This window comes from Cotesia typhae, unplaced genomic scaffold (assembly GCF_013202065.1).
Source record: "Cotesia typhae breed Kobodo isofemale line unplaced genomic scaffold, CoteBio_Ctyphae contig_36, whole genome shotgun sequence".
Classification (NCBI taxonomy): domain Eukaryota; kingdom Metazoa; phylum Arthropoda; class Insecta; order Hymenoptera; family Braconidae; genus Cotesia; species Cotesia typhae.
The window spans coordinates 2,074,018-2,090,720 of record NW_027423744.1 but is presented as its reverse complement, the minus strand read 5'-3'; the positions used below and the strand labels follow the sequence as shown (position 1 = coordinate 2,090,720).

The window sequence follows — 16,703 nt, the reverse complement described above, 5'->3', positions numbered from 1 at the left end:
TATGATTAGTATTGACATAAATATTATTATTGATTATCATTATCGGAGTTATTTCTTTTTCTATATAAAATAAATCATTGTTTCAAATACTTATTTGATATTTTAAGTTTTGAAACTTTTGATATTTTTGATGTGCAAAATATATATATATAAGACAAAATTTGCATTTTCATTCATAATAAAAAGATAAATTTATTTTTTCAAACTGAACTCCACTATAAGCAATAAAATTTTCAAATTTTTATATTATTTAAAAATAATTTAAAATAAAACTTATAAAATTAATTTTTACAAATTTATATTTATTTCTGGTGATAGTTATATGTAAATAATAATTTTAATAAACAATATTTTTGTGGCGTTTTATTTATTACTTATATTATAAGGTCACTGATTAATCGTAACTATATCATAATTTTCAATAAATTGTTAGAGGCTCTTAAAAAAGTAAAGCAGAGAATTTTTGCCTTGCTAATTCTAAAAATCATAAGGTTTATATTAAATAATGTCCTTGTGTTTTTACAAGCGAATAAAGTCTTTAAAGCCGTAAAAATGGTTAAAAAACATTCCGTGAACAGCCAAAAAAAAAAAACAATTGCTGTAAAAATCTTACGGATTTATAATACAATGGTGAGTAAACTTAAAAAAATAATAAAATACTTTTTTAAAATTTATAATTTTATCCATTAAAAATATGAACAATAATCAACAATAAGTTTTATTTCATATGAATCTATTAAGCTAAAATTTCTGGCTTTTTAAAACTTGTTAATCGCTCAGTAGTGAATTTCAAAAAATAAACGATAAAAATATTGATCAATATGTATTTAATTAGACAGGCTATTTACACTAAAAGTAAAATAATAAAATAGCAAAAGCTTCATCAATATTTTATCATTTTTTTTAAATCATAATTTTTACAATTATCTGATGATTATTCCAAAGCTTAAGATAATGTATTTTGATAAATAACTTAATTTTTTTTTGTATTTCTTTTTAACCATCCAATCTACGAGGCCCATTCTTCGAGTTCTTTGAAATCAGCGTCGTGTTCGTTACTTTTTGTTTCTAAAAATGAAAAATATAAATTTACCGTTGAATTAATTTTGAACAAAAATTTTAATTACAAATTTGATAACTCACTTGTTTTAGCTGGCGCGACTGGTTCAACAGTAGCAGGAACGTCCGGAAGTTCATGGTCCTTAGTAATTGTTAATAATTCCTTATCCAACCCTTCTTGTGCAAGATCATCAAGTTCCTGCTCCAATTCATCTTCATCCAGATCTTGTCCAAATGCAACTGGATTTGATATTGCGTCAGATATTTCCTTAGCAACGTCTTGTTGCTCAGCGATATCATCCATCATGTCATGGACTTGATCCACATCCCTAAACAAAAACAATAAATATATTAATACAGCCAATAAATGGTTTCATTCCAAAATTTAGGCCTAAAAAATGTTACATATGTTGATGAGCAGATTTCAATGCGTCTGCTGCATTTTTCATCGTTTGCAGTACCGTTGTATTTGTATTAGCACTTTCTAATGCTTCTCTTTGCATTTCTATTGTCGATAAGGTACCATCAATTTGTTGTAATTGTTTCTCATAACGCTTCTTGCGTTTCAAAGCTTGCATGGCAACTGTAAAGTTCATAAAAAATTATTTTCATTTCAATCTTGAATCATTTTTTTTTTGCCAGGTTTTTAAGGGTGTCTTCTGGTTTGACGCCCTGATTTTTGAGTATTTTTTGGAATTCTTTTGTAAAGACCAATCAAGAGATAAAACTTTGAACTTTTTACCATTAATTTTTGACATTAAATTTAGCTGTCACTACACAATTTTTAAAATTTTCTTCAACAAATAAATTATGGCAAAAAAATTATTAAAAAAATGGACTTGTAGAAATTTTAATAAATTAAAAAATCAATTTTTTAAAAATAATTATTTAGAACAAAATTTTTTTTTAAAGAAATTTAAAAAATTGTCAAGTGACAGCTAAATTTATTGTCATATTAATTCGTACAATTTGAAAAATTTTTTAAAGTTCTATTTTTTTTTTTGTATCAAAAAGTTGACAAAAAAAGATGAAATTCGGAATTTTTTGTTATAAAGCCTGTTAAAAATCCAATTTTTAAAATTTTTCTTTGATCGTAGTTCACTCGGTGTATTTAAGTATACAGATTAAAACCCCGCCGAGTTTTTTTGTTTCAGATAAGCCAATTAGCCAATAAATAAACGATAAAAAATTCAAAGTTCTATCTCTTCACTGGTCTTTACAAAAAAATGCTCAAAAATCAAGGCGTCAAACCAGAAGACTCCTTTAATTGTATCCAGTATAATTAACTTAAAATTATTATTATTAAAATAACAGACTTATAATTATTTATAATTTTATAAATAACCATTTTTTTTATAATGATTCAAAAATATGCTTTTATAGCATAATACTGAAGTTAACGGTCAGCTGTAGATTTTAAAAACTTTTTTAATAAATTAAATACAATAAAAAAATGCTTCTAAAAATTTTCACTTGTAATTTTTATTAATTCTCACATGTGAAACTTTTTAATTAATTTTTCTTTTAATAATTTAATTGCTAAAATTCCAAAAAGATTTTTAATATCTGTCAACTTCAGTGTTTTTCTATAGCTCTTTAAAAACTATTTACCCGTTTTTGTTTTATGATGTTAAAAATAATTAATTTTTCTAAAAAGTAAAAAAAGTAATAATAAACCTGTGGATCAAAATGTAAAAACTAGTTTTAATTCATAAAATCCATTGAAAATAAATTTGAACTGAAAAATAAAAATTGACTGATTTAGTTGTAAAAATAAATAAAACTGAAATTAATTGAAGCTTAACAATTACAAGAACTTTTTTCAATAAATAAATAATTATAAAGAAATTCAAAAAAATTTTTAAGTTGAAGCTTACAAAATTATGAATGAATCAAAAAATTTTCAAGTGTCTGCTGACTCCAGTACTATGACAATAAACAAAGGAGTTTAAGTGGCAATAGCAGTGACAGATATAGACTATTTTTTTATAATTTCAATGTAAATTTATAAAAATTTTCAACCAAAATTTAAGCCAATATTTTTAATCTTTAGATGTAATCAAGCTAAAAACTTTTCAGTGTGTGATTTGTTTAAAAAGTAAATAGTTGCCATTAATTTGTCATACGGATAGCATCATAAGTATCTAAAATAGTAATCATGAAAGTCAGTATCATAGCTTATAAAAAAACTATATGTGATTTTAAATGATACTAAGCTTGAGAGACATCTGACGATTTATATAAATTTTTTAACTAATAAATTATAGCGAGAAAAATTTATTTAAAAAATTCGATATTTTGAAGTTCTAAAAAATTAAAATTGAAATTTTTTTATAGATAACTTTCTAGAGCTAATTTATTATTCAAAAAAATTAAAAAATTGTCAAGTGTTTGCCAATTTCAATGTCATGATTTTAAATTGTTTAGACCACTGAAAATAATAATAATTATTATTATAATAAGCAAGGTGAAATGATAATTAACCTCTCCTGTTTTTGTTCACTGCTTTTTTGGCAGTGTTTTGTTCTAATTCGATTTTACTCTCGAGAAACGCCTGCTTTTTCATCAACATCTCCTCGGTTTCACGTAATTTTTGTATTGCTTCACTGGTTGTTGGGGCAGCAGCCTTTTTATTGCCACCAAATAAATTGCTAAAGAAACTCATTTTGGATTCTTTGTTGCACCAGATTTTTACGACACTATATTTTGTTTACTGCTTATAATTTAATTATATTATTCTTTTTGACAAAATTCTTAATTATATTTTTAGGTAAACAAATATAAAGTAGTTAATACGGTTTTAATAATAATCGCGACGTATTTCTTATGTTTTAACAAATAATTGACTCAACAGTCTCAGGAGTGACCATCGCCATTTTGAACAGTGAAAAAAATACAGATGACGGCGTGACGTCATAGGTAGGGTATGATTCATCATTTTATTTATAAATTGCTGATTAAAATTATTTAAATAAATTCTTTTATTATTAATTAGATAAAATATCAATTTATTTTTATTTTTAGCAGAATAATTTTTTTTTAATCTTATTTTATAAAAATTCAGTAATCTCTACATGAAAACGCCTTATTATATTTATAGTTCCAACATTTAATTGGTTTAAATATTGGCGCGAAATTCAAAACGGCATGTATCCGATTTTTGTTGGAATATTTATATTATTTCATGATTAGTTTTTCCTTATTATTTTGAAATAAAAAAATCACTTTATTAATTAGATAGTTTGTTAAATTTTTTAGTCGTATTTAAATAAATAAACATAATTATAAAAACTTCATTCTGGAGGAAAAGAAAAAGGATCAAAATTAATTTAACAGATATTTGATAATTTTTAGAATTTGTGTAACAAATAAATTATGGCGAAAAAACGAGAAGAAAAATTAACATTTAGAAATTAAAAATGCAATTTTTATATGTAATTTTTTTGAACAAATTTGTTTGTTAAATAAAATTAAAAATGGTCAACTGCTAACTTTAATGTCATAGAAAAGTTTTTTTTTTTTTTTGGGGGAATTTTTTTTTAGAAGGCCTTTCAATTTATTAACATAAAAATTTATAAACATGGTTTTGTGACTTCAAACTTTATTCAAATTTTTTTCTATACAAAATAATAATTTTAAAAGCCGCTGCAGTAGGTTTGTAAAACAAATGTTGTACAGTGAGTACGATAAGTACAGCAATTTTAACTTTGTTGTTTCGTATTCTATGTGTATAAAATGAAAATTAATTTGGCAGATATTCGATAATTTAAAAAAATTTTCTAACTGACAAATTATGACAAAAGAAATTAGAAAAAAATTGACATACAGAAATTTTGAAAAATTAAAAATCCAATTTCTTAAAAATAATTTTTCGGAATAAAATTTTTCGTAAAATAAAAGTAAAAATTGATCAAGTAACTGCAAACTTTAATGACATTCAAGTTAGTTGTCACTTTACAATTTTTAAAATTTTCTTTATTAACTAAATTATGGCAAAAAAAAATTATTAAATAAATGGACTGATAGAAATTTTAATAAATTAAAAATGCAATTTTTAAAAATAATTATTTAGAACAAAACTTTTTTAAAGAAATTTAAAAATTGTCAAGTGACAGCTAAATTTAATGTCATCAAATTTTAATATCATGTGTATAAATAAACAGAAGAAAAAAACAATTACTCAACAGCCGATTTGGCGCAAAACTAACTGATATTATCAATAAATCACAGTCATGTAAAACTAAAACTGTTAAATTTTTAAAATGTCTATTGTTTTAAAATAATTTTTAATAAAAAAGTTGATACAATTTTTTTTTTTTTTTTTTTCATTTTTACAATTTTGATCAACTTAAAAAAATTTAAATATCAGTCTTATGAATGGAAATTTTAATGAAAATGAAGTTAGCCGACATTTCAAAATTTTTCGAAATTTTTTTGAAAAATTTCACTTCAAAAATTAAAACAAAAATTCTCACCAGTAAAAAAAAATTTGAAAAAATATAGTGCAATTTTTTATAAATTTTTTTAGTTGTAATTTAATTAATAAAAAAATCAAAAATTTTTAGACGTCTGCTAACTTTAGTTTCATAAATATTAAGTACTCTATTTCTAAAATGAAAATTAATTTAGGAAATATTTGATTGTTTTTAGAACTTTTGTTTACAAATAAATTATGGCAAAAAAATTACAAAAAAAAATTGACATTTAGAAATTTTAAAAATAAAAATGCAAATTTTTAAAAATCATTTTTTACAATTAATTTAATTGTTAAATAAAATTTAAAATTAATCAGGTGACAGCTAACTTTAATGCCATATTTCTAAATTATTCCGATTGTTTTTAAAAATCATGTTAAATTCAGTGATAAAATTTTTTTTTATCAAAATACTTTGAGCACGGTCTCATTAAGCGTACAAAAATCGAAAACTCCAATGATAATTTCAAAATTTTTTAATTTCTCAATGCATTTTGAAGCAGCCAATAGGAGTTAAATATTTTAACTTCATGAAAAGTCACTTTTAAGATTAGTGAAGTATGATGATAACAAAAATAATAATTATAATAACAACGTCATAGCAATAAAAATTTATAAAAAATGGCGCTTGTGTTTGTTATTGTCAATATACACACGTGAGATTTGAGCGCGTGAAAAGTGACTGCACAAACGAAGCATTATCAATAATATGTTGCACTGATAATTTCAAGTATCTGAGCTATCACTCGATCTTGAATTTTCTAATAAAAATAAAGATAATCTCTTTAAATTATTGTCGATAGTAAATACTTTTATTTATTGAAAGGTATTTTTTTATAAAGTAATTCTGAGGTGTAAATGATTTGATTTGTTCTCAATTGTCATTGGAATTAATTAGATAATTTAGCATAGCTCAGCCGTACAGTTATTTTCAAGTTTATGTAAATTATTTTTGTAAGAACTGCGTAGTTAATGTTAAAGTAAAACTTGTGAAAATTTCGTGTGTTTACTGAGAAATTATGGCGAGTTTTTTCGGTTCACATCATAAAGTAAGTTTATTTTTACGAAATTGTTTCATAATTAAAATTATCATTTATTGTCATATAAAGAAAAAAAGTTTTTATGGAGTACTTAATATAAATTGTAAAAAAAACTTCATGATGATTCATGACATTGTGAGGTTAAAAATTCAAATTTATATTTTTTTTATTTCCTAGCAAGAAATGTTTTTATTTCATGTTGCATGATTGTACTCTAGTATTGTTTTTTGTGCTACCACTCCGAGTATTATATACAAAAATAAAAATAAATATAGTGATTGTTTCGTAAGGTTTAAAAATAAAATTTTTCATTATACGCCTACTAAAAATTATATTTGATAATTCATATTCAACATTTTAGTATTCACAACTTTATACTTCTGTACATATAACTTGAATTGATTGATTATTTCAATTATTTATACCATTTAATTTAATAAATTTGTAAAATGAGAATCACTTGGAGAGATCGTGACAGAGTATTTGTTTTAATTTTATTTTATAAAATTCTTTTTTTCTAATTTTTTTATGTGACATTATATTTTGTAGGATTTTCTCCAGCATCTGGAAGGTGGTGAAACAACTTTTCAAACGTTATCCCGGGCATTGAGAGATACTAGAAGTGAGTTCAAACCAATACCAGGTTTTGAACATGAAGTTCATAATTACACGCAGGATATAGATTGTGATGAAGTTTATCCAAATATTTACATTGGAGATGCGTAAGTTTTTTATATACTTCAGTAACTGTTTGAAAGTGAGTATTACTCTATTTTTGGTCGAAAAAAATTTAAAAGAAGATAGATAGATAGATATTTATTTTTATGCCAAGGCATATAATGGCCAAATGGCAAATACAAAATTACATATTTGATAACATACAGTACAAATAATGGTGAACATTATTAACTTATTTTTATGTAAGGATTAAAACATTGCGTAAATCTAGATTTTGATCCAACTGAGATGCTAATTTAACAGAAAAAATAAAAAAAATAAAAATAAAAATAACCTCATAGGTTACTCACATAAGAGATGAACTATGGACTACCATCATTATATCTTATAATGATTTACTTAATATATTAGCGTACGATAACTTAAATATCTAATTTAAACAAGTAGTCAAATAGTTTATTCTTAAATACTTCAAGACTAGTTGCATTTATTATATCATTTGGTAATTCTTCCCAGAGACGGATTGCAGTAATAACAAACGAAGTTTGTTTCTGCAGACAAGAAGACATTTCTGCACAGAAAAAAAAGTTCACTTGAGCCAAGAAAATATTTTTCTTCCTAATTATTTTTTGAGCGGAAAAAAATGTTTTTTGACACAAGAAATTTCACTTATTCCAATAAAATTAATTCTCTTGCTTTAAGAACTACGTATCTTGATCCAAAAAATTTATTTAAGTCAAGAAAATCTTCTTGTTCTGAAAAAATTCAGCCTTTTGCTCCAAAAAATTTAGTTCTTGATAGAAGTAAATTTTCTTGTCTTGAGAAAATTTCTCTCTTGCTCCAAAAAAATTAAATATCTTGATAGTAAATTTTCATTAATATTTTTATTGACTAACGTCAAATGGGAAGATCAAATAATATTGAATAATTTTTTTGCATTCAATATGTGTAATTGCACGCTAAAATAAAATAAAATGGGTATCAAATATTCAAGAGAAAAATTTTCTCAAGATGAGAAAATTTTTTTCTCAGCTGAAGTAGGTGGCGCTGCTTCCTAAAGTATCTAAAAATCTTGATAAAATATAAAAATTTATTGTATCAACTATTTATGATAATTTGAATAAAGAAAAAATTACTTCTATCAAGAATAAAATTTCAAGAAAAATTTTTACTTCGGTCAACACAACTTCGGTCTTCTTTCAGGCACCCGAAAATTTTTTTGAGCCAAGAATTTTGTTCTCCAGTCAAGAAATTTTTCTTTCTGTGTGGTTTTGTCTTTCCTTAGAGTTATTCGTTTTTTCGGCATAGTTAAGATAATGATCATGAACATAGAAATACATTTTTTATTTAGTCTTGAACCTGTTAATGGAGAAAAATATTGAATTCCCACCGCAAATTGTTAGAAAAATTAATCTGAATAAATTTATCGACTTCTAGTACTTTTTTGTACTCTAGATGTACTTTTTTTTATCATTTCTTCAAAGTTTGTTTTTTTAATCGAAAAATTTACTTTTTTCAAGTTATTTTCTTCAAATTATTACATTTTTCATGGCCTTGAAGGAAAATATTTAATTATGTGGATATGCTCAGAAATAGAATAGATCCCTGCTTAAAAATGATCAAATATATATTACATTCAATTATCATTATTAAATCATTAAATATATATCTTGCATGGGGGTAAAAATGATTATAAAATAAGTATAATTGGAAATTTTATTTAATGAAAATTTATTAAAATATTGGTTTTTTTAAATACTGACTAAAAATCATTCTATTACACTTAAAAAAAATTTTTTTAAATAGTACTATCTGCAATAAATTATTTTTAATTCAATTACAGGGAAACTGTAAAGAATAAAGCATACCTGCAGAGAATTGGTATTACACACGTTTTAAATGCTGCTGAAGGGAATCGTTTTGGGCATGTTAATACAAATCAACATTATTATCGAAATACTCCAATCAAGTATTTTGGAATACCAGTAAGCGACTTACCAACTGTCGATATAAGTAAATATTTCAATGATGTCGCTAATTTTATTGATGAAGCTCTGAAAAATAATGGTGAGTTTTCTCTTTAATTTATATATTAATTCATATAATTATTGGCTTATGAACAAAACATTTGAAGGTATTTTGAATTATTTACTTTTGATAAAACTTTCTGGAAGATTAAGTTTTGTAAATCAAAAAACAATTTTTTTTTTTTTCTGACTGTTTGTCAATAGAAAAACATTTCTTGCATCAAGAAAATTTTAGAAGAAGACTAAAAAAGTTTTAATAGACTAAACATCATAAAACAAAAAATTCTTAGCTCGAGAACTCATTTTCTCTGTGTAAAAGTAATTATATGAAAATTAAATATTTTATAGGAATAATTTAAAGAGAAACAATTTATAGAATATACGTCTAACTTTATACTGACTAAAAAATTTTTGGTGTCTATTTCAAAACAAACTGTAAGTTTTTTCATATATATTTATAATGTGATTTTCAAAAATTTATAGGAAAAATCAATAAACAAATTATCTATTTTTAATTTCCCGCTAAGAAAAATTGAAAATTTAAAAAAATTTAGGAAGTTATTGGTTTTACCTCGTTTTGCGAAAGTCGAGTTTTCATCGGATCTTGCGGTTTTGAGGACCTAGGAAGCTGTCCTGACTATTCCCGCGATGGTGTCCGTGCAGCTGTATGAATGTATGTAGGTAAACTTTTAAAACTTTTGAACGGCTTGACCGATCGGATCGAGATAGATGGCGATCCAAAGAGTACCATTGCCATTAAATTTCGTAAAAATTTGAATCGATTCGGTTCGCTACATTTTGAGAAATCTCAAAAATAAAATTATTTTTTTTGGAATAATTTCTAAACGACTCCACCAATCAATTCCAAAAATTAATCCGCTCTCAAACTTGAAAAACCACGTGACATACCACCAGTCCTGTCAAAATCGATTGATTCGTTCGGGAGTTATCGAAAATGAAAAATTTCAAAATTAGCATTCTTTCAATTTTTTTAACATAACTCCGACAATTTTTGGAATAACTTTCAAGGGCTCTACCGATCATTTCCAAAAACTAATCAGCTTTTAACATTAAAAACCCACGTCGATCGCCGCCAAGTTGGTCGAAATCGGTTGATTCATTCGAGAGATGTGAACGAAAGAAAACGAAAAAAAGTATTTTTTCCAAATTACTCTGAAATATCTAGTTCGATCAATTCAAGCCTAGAGATTCTTCATGAGGCTTAAAAAACTGTGTCAAATACCGCCAACCGCGTGAATATCGGTTCATTATTTCAAAAGTTATTGCGGTTTAAAAATTCATAAAATAGTGTTTTATAAAACCTCCACAAGACTTTTAAGCTCGAAAAGCTCAAAAACATAGAAAAGCTATCTTTTTGAGCTCGGAGAGCTGCAGGGATGGCCTTTAGGGTCAACTGTTTTCCTAATTTTTTTTTTAATAGGATTCAGGAATTCAAAATTTGAAATTATTAAAAGACTACAAAATAGAATTTATAATACCTTCAAAAAATGTTTTTATTAATAATTTATTTACTTATTTAACAAACTTGATTGATTAGGTAAGGTATTTGTTCACTGCATGATGGGAATATCAAGAAGTTCAACATGTGTTATTGCTTTCTTGATGATTAAGCGTAATATGCTATGTGAAGATGCGATACGCTTAATTCGTAAAAGCCGTGACATTCATCCAAATGATGGATTTTTGCGTCAATTAGCGGCGCTTGATAATCAATTACGTCGTCGACGACTTTAAATCCTTTATAATAAAATTATCTATGGCTTCTAATTAATATTAGATAAAAAAATTGATGAAAAAAAAAATAATTAAAAAGAGAAGTAATAATTAAAAAAAGAAAAAAAAACAGAAAAACAATAAGGATCTCTCAACTAGATCGGTTTATCATTATGGTTGTGACTATTAAAAATTTTATCGTGGAATAGTTACCTTCAAATTTTTTTTAATTATTCTAAGTTTAGAAAAATATTAAAATTATTAGTCTAACGATTAGTATAAAATTGAAATATTTACAATTATTAAAAGTAATATTTTTATTAATTTTTTTGCTTTTATAATTACTATGTTTACAACTACTAAACGTACTAAAAACAGTATTTTTTTGTGATTCACAATTGTAGTAATAATAGATAAATATAGTCTATTTATGTCTTATTTAAATTATAAATTTTGTAATAATAATAAAATGAATTATATTCTAAAACTTATTAATCTTAAATTTTTAAATTCTATATTTTCCCACAACTTCGTGCATTCCATATTTCCTGAATATTTGTCGCCTTTATGTTTTTAAACTTAGTCAAGTATCTATTAGCACTTTGCGTTCTTCGCTCCACTCTCTGTAGTCATCTTCGTAGTAAAATAAATTTAGAAAAAAATTAAAAAATTTTATCTTGGGGAAAAAAAATATTGTTTCATTAAAAGATCTAATCAATCTACTCTTTTAAAATGAATCAATGGAATTTCACTGTTTCACAGCTATAAGTATTATAACTGATAACCAGGTGGTTATACCAAGTGGTATACATAACTGTGAAATAGTATGTAGACACTAATTTCCAGTGATTTTCACTGTTTTAGAGTTAGAGAGTAATAATCTATTACTCTGTACAATATGATTTAATCGCGATGAAGATAAAAATTTTTAAAACTTTGGAAAATACAAAAAGCACGCCTCATAATTCTCATTTAAAAGAAGTTATTCGGCATCCAAAATAGAAGTAGATATTTAAACACTAAATTTTAAAGTTATCCGTGTAGTTTTCAAACTTCCTCCAAAAGAGTAAAATTTTTGTAATATAAAAAGTAAAAAAAAATATAATTTAGAGTTTATTTTATCAGTATTTAATTTAAGTAAAATTCACAGAAATTACTCTTGCTATTCAAAAGTTATCCACGAAAAAATTACCGAAGTAGAGATTTTTGTATTTTCTATGACTATGAAATTTTTGGGTTAAATAAAATTTCATACTATGGTATGATGCATCAACTTTAACAAAATTTTTTTCAAAAAAAATAGATATTTATTTCATGCCCATACAATAATGGCCATATGGCAAGTACAAAAATATACATAATAAAATACAATAATTAAGTTTAATGTAAATTAATACTAAAGTTTGTAACTTAAATATAAGTACTTATAATCAATATTTACTGATAGCCGTAATTAAGAAATCTAATTTGAAATTATTTCAAATGATTTGAAATAATTTAAAAGCATCTGATTTGAATATTATATAGATTAGGGTGGGTCAAAAAAATCGAATAATTTATGTTTGACTTTATACTCTGAAAAATAGGTTCATAGACACCTAAAAAGAATTCTCTCCAAGTATAAGCTCTTAATTATAACGGGAAGGTCCTCCGCTTTGCGGGTTTCTATTTTTTTCGAATAATCAGATAAAAAAATTTATATCTCGCTTCCAACTGCTTGGAAAAATATTCCGTGGCATAGATTTTGTGAGAAATTGAATGCTTTACAAAAAGGTCTCTTATGACTTTTTCAAAAACTCAACCGATTAAAAGATATTCATAGTTGAAGTTTGGCTATTTTAAGGAAAATATTCGTTTTTATTATGAATTTTATAAGTCGATGAAAAAAATTATTTCGGATTGCGGAACTCATGATTTTGTAGGAAATTTACTGCTCTACAAAAATGGTCTCTTATGATTTTTTGATTAAGTGAAGCCGTTACGAGATATTCATCGTCAAACATTAACGAATATCAATATTTCCAGTTTTTGATCAATAATTCGATAAATTTTAATTTAAACTATGAGTTTCAGGAAAATTTACATAAATTTGAGTTTCGATCGATAAAGAAATGTTATAAACAATTTTTTTAATATTGTTTTCAGTCTTGAGCTTGTTTGATTGCATTAAAACAAGAAATTAGAGCATTTTTTCGACATATAGCCAATGATTAGTTTAATTTGAAGTGAATGACATATTTCTTTGTCAAATTTAATATGAAAAGTATTGAATCAAGTGAGAAACAACCAGTATTTAACTTTTTTATAGATAAATTTTTTATTGAATTATCAATTGCAATATAATTGTCTATATTTTTAACATAACAGTACGCTATTACTATAAATAATTTCTTTTATTACAATTTGGGAATGTTTTTGATGTTCTTTGACAACTTGCAATAAGTACTGGAATTGTTCTTCATTTTTTGTCAAGCATTGATTATATTCACTGACTAATGCAACAGCTCGCTCTGCTGAATCATTGACAACTTTTAGTTGTTGAAAGTATTCTTTATTTTCGAGATAACTCTCATTAGTAGGCCATAATTCAACATCGACATCAAGAAAGTCATACGGTAGATCGAAGATTTTGAAAAGATTTAATGACTTTTTAGACACAAAGTCACTTAGAGTTCTCTGCGCCAATGAATTCAAATCTTTTTAGCAATTACAAATCTTTTAGCTTTAGAATCTGTACCTTCACGAGTATTAACAGCTTCAACAATACTTTTTTTTACTTCTAATGGAACGCCATCGTCAAACAGTGATAAAATGGCAAGTTCATCGCTCAAATACCATAAGTGCGAAATCATTTTTTCACACGTAGCTGAAGAAATCAAAGGATTGATATGTTTGTACTCCAATAAATTTTTCATAAACTGCAAGTCATGATAAGCAGCAGTTGTTGCAGAAGTTGATGAAAACCAAGCTTTTAAATACAATGTGACTATAAAAATACAGAAATGACGAAGACCATGCAATTCTTTCTGAGAGAGTTTGAATTCATCTCTGAATAGATACATTTTCAAACTATAAATGGCCTTAGCCATCCATCTAGCATGATGAACAGCACCAGGACGTTTGAAAGAAATCTTTTCTTGAGGCATTTCTCCAAGGAAAATCAATGATAATTCCAATAATTCTTTATCTAACTTATTATAACATTTCTTTATCGATCGAAACTCAAATTTATGTAAATTTTCCTGAAACTCATAGTTTAAATTAAAATTTATCGAATTATTGATCAAAAACTGGAAATATTGATATTCGTTAATGTTTGACGATGAATATCTCGTAACGGCTTCACTTAATCAAAAATCATAAGAGACCATTTTTGTAGAGCAGTAAATTTCCTACAAAATCATGAGTTCCGCAATCCGAAATAATTTTTTTCATCGACTTATAAAATTCATAATAAAAACGAATATTTTCCTTAAAATAGCCAAACTTCAACTATGAATATCTTTTAATCGGTTGAGTTTTTGAAAAAGTCATAAGAGACCTTTTTGTAAAGCATTCAATTTCTCACAAAATCTATGCCACGGAATATTTTTCCAAGCAGTTGGAAGCGAGATATAAATTTTTTTATCTGATTATTCGAAAAAAATAGAAACCCGCAAAGCGGAGGACCTTCCCGTTATAATTAAGAGCTTATACTTGGAGAGAATTCTTTTTAGGTGTCTACGAACCTATTTTTCAGAGTATAAAATCAAAAATAAATTATTCGATTTTTTTGACCCACCCTAATATAGATATACTAGTACTACTACACAGAAAAAAAAAATTTACCTGAATCAAGTAAATAATTTTTAAAGAATTTCATCTTCTTGATTTGAGTTGAAAAATTCTTAAATTAAGAAATTTTTCTTGGTTTAAGTAAATTTTACTTAGTTCAAGAATTTTTTGTCTTAATTCAAGACAATGAAACTCTTCAAAATTATTTTCTTTGTTCAAGAATTTTTTTCTTGATTCAAGTTAATTTTTTTCAGTGTACACAGTAAAAAATTTTGCGTCATTGCGTCAAAAAATTTTTGTGTTAAATATTTAACACATTTATTGTGTTGTAAAAAATGTGTTAAATATTTAACACAAAAAAGTGTTAAAAATTTAACCCAAAAATTTTTAGCTCAAAATTTTTTGACGCATTGACGCAAAATTTTTTACTGTGTACTGCACGCTAATTTTTATCAATAATCTTATCAGACAAGTGATGTAACTGGAGATTTTTAGACAAATTTTAAATAATTTTATTAAGCTAAAGATCTAAATTGAATAAGATGTCGAAAATTTGGTTCTTGAAAGTTTTTATACTGGATTGCAGCTAAAATATCAGCTGGTAATTCCTCCTAAAGGCGAATAACAGTAACAAAAAATGAAGATTCATAGATTATAGTGAAGAAATTTTAGACATCTTAATTAAGATGTAAGCTTTAAAGCTTACTTTGTTTTTTTTTTTTTTTTTTTTTTTTTCTGCTAGTCTCTCTGAACGTTTGACGTCAGTATCTTCAATTAACAAACAAAATTTATTTTTTTTTTTTAACTTTCACTAACAGTGAAGAAGTGTAATAGTATATTAGATACCAGGGCATTAAAGTAAGAAATATCTCAGATCACATGTAATTGTTGGCTGACGCTTCGCCTCAGAACAAAAAATCTTCTAACAAAAAATTTTTTCAATATAAATATCTTTTAACTAATGGAACTCTAGATAACGAAGGGAATGACCTACTCCAGGTGCTTTTTTTTCAGGAAAAAGGAGAAGAAAAAGTTTTTGCAAGTGTTTTTCTTTTAAACAGAAGTTTTTTCAGTATGAGGAAAATTGAGAAAAAAATTAAGATATTTTTGTACGATATTTTTTTGATCTAAGATATTTTTGGCGAAAAAAAATTGTTCAAAATAAAAAGAGGTAATAAATTTCAAACCTACTCATCTACACGAAACATATTACGAAAATATTTTGGACAGTTCTGTCATGAGATCAAAAAAATCTATCCTCGATAAATTATATTATTATTATTTTACACTGACGCTATCTTGTTATTTGTTAATTATGTACTTGTGACCCTGTCAATGGCTATTAAACTCTTGGGTCTAATGAAAAGAAATAAATATATAAACCATAATGTTATTTTTTATGAAATCTACTAAATAGGACAATCTGTGTAATTAAATAAAGATTTTTCTGTAATTTTGGACACAATTCTGTTTCACATAGAAAAAAAACATTTCTTTTCATTTTTTCAAAAATGTTTCTGTTAAAAATTTTTATATTAAACTCTTTTGTACATTAATCTGATACAATAATGGGAAATCAATGCACAAAAATGTTTCATATTTAAGATAAAAAATTTTCACACAAACTTTCATTAACTTGAACTCAAAAATAGTAATAGTAAATTCAATCTATTTGAAAGCGCGTAAAGCTTATAAACAATAATATTTTTTGAACCATTTATAAATTATAAGAAATTGTACGAAGAAAAAAAAACTACTTGATTGAACAGAAATACAATCAAATTCTTTGTCGAAGACACAATTTTTTTTAACTAAGAATAATTTCGTTTGAGAATTCTATATTTTTGGTTCAAGAAAACGTTTCTTGATTTAAAAATTTAAATCAAAACCCATTCTGAAACGTATATTAGACTTATT

The 16,703-nt window shown here is 25.0% G+C and overlaps 2 protein-coding genes across 3 annotated transcripts; one reads left to right on the top strand and one right to left on the bottom strand.

Annotated features, from left to right (window-relative positions):
- Nucleotides 1-810: 810 nt before the first annotated feature.
- Shrb (charged multivesicular body protein shrub) lies at nt 811-3,944 on the bottom strand. Its single transcript, XM_074241717.1, has 4 exons — nt 3,544-3,944; nt 1,465-1,642; nt 1,144-1,388; nt 811-1,068 (listed from the first exon to the last, which is right to left on the bottom strand). Exons 1-4 carry the CDS (start codon nt 3,722-3,724, stop codon nt 1,010-1,012), a joined length of 663 nt encoding a protein of 220 aa, XP_074097818.1. The 5' UTR covers nt 3,725-3,944; the 3' UTR covers nt 811-1,009.
- A 2,232-nt stretch (nt 3,945-6,176) lies between these two features.
- Nucleotides 6,177-11,514, top strand: LOC141526732 (dual specificity protein phosphatase 3). 2 transcript variants are annotated; one of them, XM_074241812.1, is made up of 4 exons: nt 6,177-6,582; nt 7,123-7,295; nt 9,095-9,318; nt 10,837-11,514. In XM_074241812.1, exons 1-4 carry the CDS (start codon nt 6,553-6,555, stop codon nt 11,031-11,033), a joined length of 624 nt encoding a protein of 207 aa, XP_074097913.1. In that variant the 5' UTR covers nt 6,177-6,552; the 3' UTR covers nt 11,034-11,514. The 2 variants fall into 2 exon arrangements, with proteins under 2 accessions (XP_074097913.1, XP_074097914.1); XM_074241813.1 differs by lacking the exon at nt 6,177-6,582 and adding an exon at nt 6,938-7,052.
- Nucleotides 11,515-16,703: the final 5,189 nt, after the last annotated feature.

What these genes read in the sequence shown, in the direction of transcription:
- LOC141526732 (XM_074241812.1), top strand. Translation starts at nt 6,553, where the DNA reads ATGGCGAGTTTTTTCGGTTCACATCATAAA. An exon ending in TTTTCGGTTCACATCATAAA is followed by an intron (nt 6,583 to 7,122) that starts GTAAGTTTATTT and finishes TATATTTTGTAG; the next exon opens with GATTTTCTCCAGCATCTGGA. An exon ending in AATATTTACATTGGAGATGC is followed by an intron (nt 7,296 to 9,094) that starts GTAAGTTTTTTA and finishes ATTCAATTACAG; the next exon opens with GGAAACTGTAAAGAATAAAG.
- Shrb (XM_074241717.1), bottom strand. Translation starts at nt 3,724, where the DNA reads ATGAGTTTCTTTAGCAATTTATTTGGTGGCAATAAAAAGGCTGCTGCC. An exon ending in AAATCTGCTCATCAACATAT is followed by an intron (nt 1,389 to 1,464) that starts GTAACATTTTTT and finishes GTTTTTGTTTAG; the next exon opens with GGATGTGGATCAAGTCCATG. An exon ending in AGTCGCGCCAGCTAAAACAA is followed by an intron (nt 1,069 to 1,143) that starts GTGAGTTATCAA and finishes TTTCATTTTTAG; the next exon opens with AAACAAAAAGTAACGAACAC.